The sequence below is a fragment of the Suncus etruscus genome, chromosome 7 (assembly GCF_024139225.1).
Source record: "Suncus etruscus isolate mSunEtr1 chromosome 7, mSunEtr1.pri.cur, whole genome shotgun sequence".
NCBI classification, from domain to species: domain Eukaryota; kingdom Metazoa; phylum Chordata; class Mammalia; order Eulipotyphla; family Soricidae; genus Suncus; species Suncus etruscus.
The window spans coordinates 44,939,991-44,943,476 of NC_064854.1; the positions used below are offsets into that span (position 1 = coordinate 44,939,991).

Here is a 3,486-nt window from a genome sequence, read left to right on the forward strand (position 1 = left end):
CTCAATTTTTCTCACCTGCTTTAAGGAGTAAGCGGAAAAACACAACTAATACAACCAAACTTGTGGATAAATTGGTAAGAAATGCATGATTTTTATTTGTATGCTTGTTTTTTTTGTTTGTTTTTTTTTGTTTTTTTTTTTTTTTTTGGTTTTTGGGCCACACCCAGCGGTGCTCAGGGGTTACTCCTGGCTATCTGCTCAGAAATAGCTCCTGGCAGGCGCGGGGGACCATATGGGACACCGGGATTCGAACCAACCACCTTTGGTCCTGAATCAGCTGCTTGCAAGGCAAACGCCGCTGTGCTATCTCTCCGGGCCCTATTTGTATGCTTGTTTAACCTGCTTTTAATTTCTTTACGCACTATCAGATGTTTTTTTTTATTTGTTTAATATAAAAGTCTTGCTTTTGGGCCTAAATGCACAATGTGGGTTCTTAGCTGGTAGCCATATATGATGCAGCAGATTGAACCAGGGTGCCAAATGCAAGCCATGTGCCCCAGCACATTGAGCTCTCTTTCCAACCAGCATTGATCTTTTATTTTTTAAAGTAATAACTTCTTTGAAGTTCAGGGATCCACAGGCAAAGCAAGTACTTGGTTGCTGTCTACTTAGATTAACTTTTTTTTTTTTTCAGGACACACCCATTTGATGCTCAGGGGTTACTCCTGGCTAAGCGCTCAGAAATTGCCCCTGGCTTGGGGGGACCATATGGGACGCCGGGGGATCGAACCGCAGTCCTTTCTTGGCTAGTGCTTGCAAGGCAGGCACCTTACCTCTAGCGCCACCTCGCCAGCTCCAGATTAACTCCTTTTGAGAGTAACTTAATAGAGGCCGGAGAGGTGGCACAGCGGTAGGACATTTGCCTTGCAAGCAGACCGGATGGTGGTTCGAATCCTGGCATCCCATATGGTCCCTCAAGCCTGCCAGGACCGATTTCTGAGTGCAGAGCCAGGAGTAAACCCCTGAGTACCACCAGCTGTGACCCAAGAAAACAAAAACAAAGAAACAAAAAAAGAGTAACTTAATAGCCAGAGAGTCATTAGAGCAGTAGAGTTGCTAGAGTGATTGTCTTCTATGCACCTGAATTGGGTTTGATTCTGTCATCCAGTATGGTCCCCCATACACTACCAGTAGTGATTCCTGAAGGAGCCAGCAGTAACTCTTGAGCATTGCCAGATATGGCCTCAAAACAAAATCAAGAAATGCAAAAAACAAACCCAAAAGTAGCTTGCATGTAATATACTAAATCAAAACAAAATCAAGAAACGCAAAAAATGACCCCAAAAGTAGCTTACATTTAATATACTAAATCAAAAGTGTGTGCGTGCATGCATGGGGGGACACATGAGAGAGGAGAGGGAGAGGGGAGGGGAGGGGAAAGAGAGAGGGCGGGGAGGGAGGGAGAAGAGAGGAGGGGGGGGAGAGAGAGAGGAGTTTTACTTAGGGTGGGTTAGGAGGGTCATTAGACCCTGGGTGTCACTCATAGACTGCATTTAGGCAAAGTGTTTGAATTGAGTCTGCCATACATTTGAACATAACCCTTGAAATAGATCAGTAATTGAATTAATTATTGAATTTATTGGCATTAAATCCAAATAACTATAGACAGGAACATAGAGGATATGAGCATTCCTGGCAGGGAAAACACCAGATTCTAAGGAACAGAGTCATTATAGTACAGTACAGAGGGATGTTTAAAAACTAGTGAAAGCCTATTGAATATTTTAAGTAGTTTCTATAAAAATTCTAAGAATTATACTTACTTGGCAGGGGAGATACCATGATCACGAGGGTGGTTTTCCCAGGGCGAGGCTTATCCATTGCACTCCATATGTGCTGACCCCAGCGATTTTCCCAAATGTGGGAAACTCGACTGCATAATTTATGGTAGTGGGGGACTGTGTTCGCACTCTCCCCTGAAGGGGAAAAAAAAAAATCTGAGAATTAAGAAATTGCTTTTGATGGGATCAGTATATAACCTTAATGGTAGATTATTTGTCACAACATTCATGAAGCCATGGGCTAAATCCCTGTCACTGAACAAAAAGAGTTCCTGATGGTCTAATTCTTAGTTGATGAGCATCTGGATTTCAATAAAAGTAGTGGGAACTCTTAAGTATATAGGAAATAGTCAAAATTATGAAACTGACAAGCAGATTATTGAGTGTGTGGAATGAGGGACAACAAGCAGTCTTACCGACTCCTGCTCTGAGCTGGGGGACCATAAAATAGCAAAGATCAACCCTGGGCATGTAAAGCACTCAGACCCACAGGGCTATTTGTCCAACACTCATAGTTCATATACCATGTGAATTTGAAATCAGAAGCATTGTTTGCTATATTCTAGGTCAGTGGAACTTTCTGAATTTAGATTTCAGAAGTTAAGATGTGAAATTTTAATCCTTAGGTTGATGATGCTCCGTCAGTAGAAACTATGGAAAAGGAAAAAGGAAAAAGAACCAGGTCTGCAAAATCCAAACAAGCAAGCAAGTATGACTTTTTCATTACTACGATTTTTATTCATGGCCTCTTAACGAGAAAAGACTCAGGTTTTTTTTTTTTTTAATTTGTTGTTTTGTTTTTAAATTAACCTTATTAGAAAAGGCTCCATGAGAGCCTCATTTTAATTCTACTTTGGAGCAAAAACTATGTCTGTAATTAGGTAGTTGTTAAGTCCAGTTTGGTAAGGGGCTTGGCACAAATGACTTCATTTTGAATTTGTAGTGTTTTGGGTTTTTTTCTAGCACTAGCTTTTTAGAATCAGTTTTTATAAGCTCTGATTGATTGTGATTTTAGTGTTTGCCTTGGAAGGTGGGTCTCTAACTTGAGAAAGCCAGTTCTTTAGGAAGTAAAGGGAAAATTGGGACAATTTATTAAAATTTTTAAAAGAATTAGGAAGGTTTTTTTCCATAATGTTATTTTTAATTTAATATTTTGGGGTTTTTTTTTTTTAGAAACACAGAAAAAGAAAGTTCTTGGACACCTCCTCCAGTAGAAATTAAGTTGATTTCTCCCTTGGCAAGCCCAGTTGATGGAGGAAAGAACAAAACAAGAAAAACTGCAGAAGCAGGCGGGAAAACTCTAGGAAGAAACAGGAAAAAACTATCTTCTTTTCCAAAGCAAGTTTTGCGCAGGAAAATGCTATAATTTTATCAAAATCTTTAATGCACAGCTATTTGTAAAGTCACCTAGATTGTGTGGATTATTAAAATATATAATTTGGAAGAAATAATTTATATAAATTATTGTAAATTTTTGTAAACAGAAGGTCTTTAATAAGTATAGAACTCTATGGAGTATGATTCTTTTAGTCTAAGTAGTTTTTTTCTATTTTATACTACAACATTTATAAAATATGTAAATATGGCTTTATGGAATGTTAAATAAAGTATATATACTTCAAAGTTTGTGTCTGTTAGATTTTTGAGAGGGGACTTATGTTTTAGTGATTTCATATACTGGTTGGCCTTGCTCCTTTTCTTTCTC

At 38.8% G+C, this 3,486-nt stretch overlaps 1 protein-coding gene and 1 non-coding gene across 2 annotated transcripts in view; both read left to right on the forward strand.

Annotated features, from left to right (window-relative positions):
• The window catches only part of AHCTF1 (AT-hook containing transcription factor 1), a 73,642-nt gene extending 70,385 nt beyond the window's left edge, over positions 1 to 3,257 (forward strand). The window contains 3 exon segments of the mRNA XM_049776646.1: positions 1 to 74; positions 2,408 to 2,490; positions 2,955 to 3,257. Coding sequence (XP_049632603.1) covers positions 1 to 74; positions 2,408 to 2,490; positions 2,955 to 3,147 — 350 coding nt within the window. The 3' untranslated portion in view covers positions 3,148 to 3,257.
• On the forward strand, positions 1,756 to 1,919 carry LOC126015315 (U1 spliceosomal RNA). The gene has a single exon (XR_007498192.1). It is a non-coding gene; the product is annotated as a U1 spliceosomal RNA (small nuclear RNA).
• Positions 3,258 to 3,486: the final 229 nt, after the last annotated feature.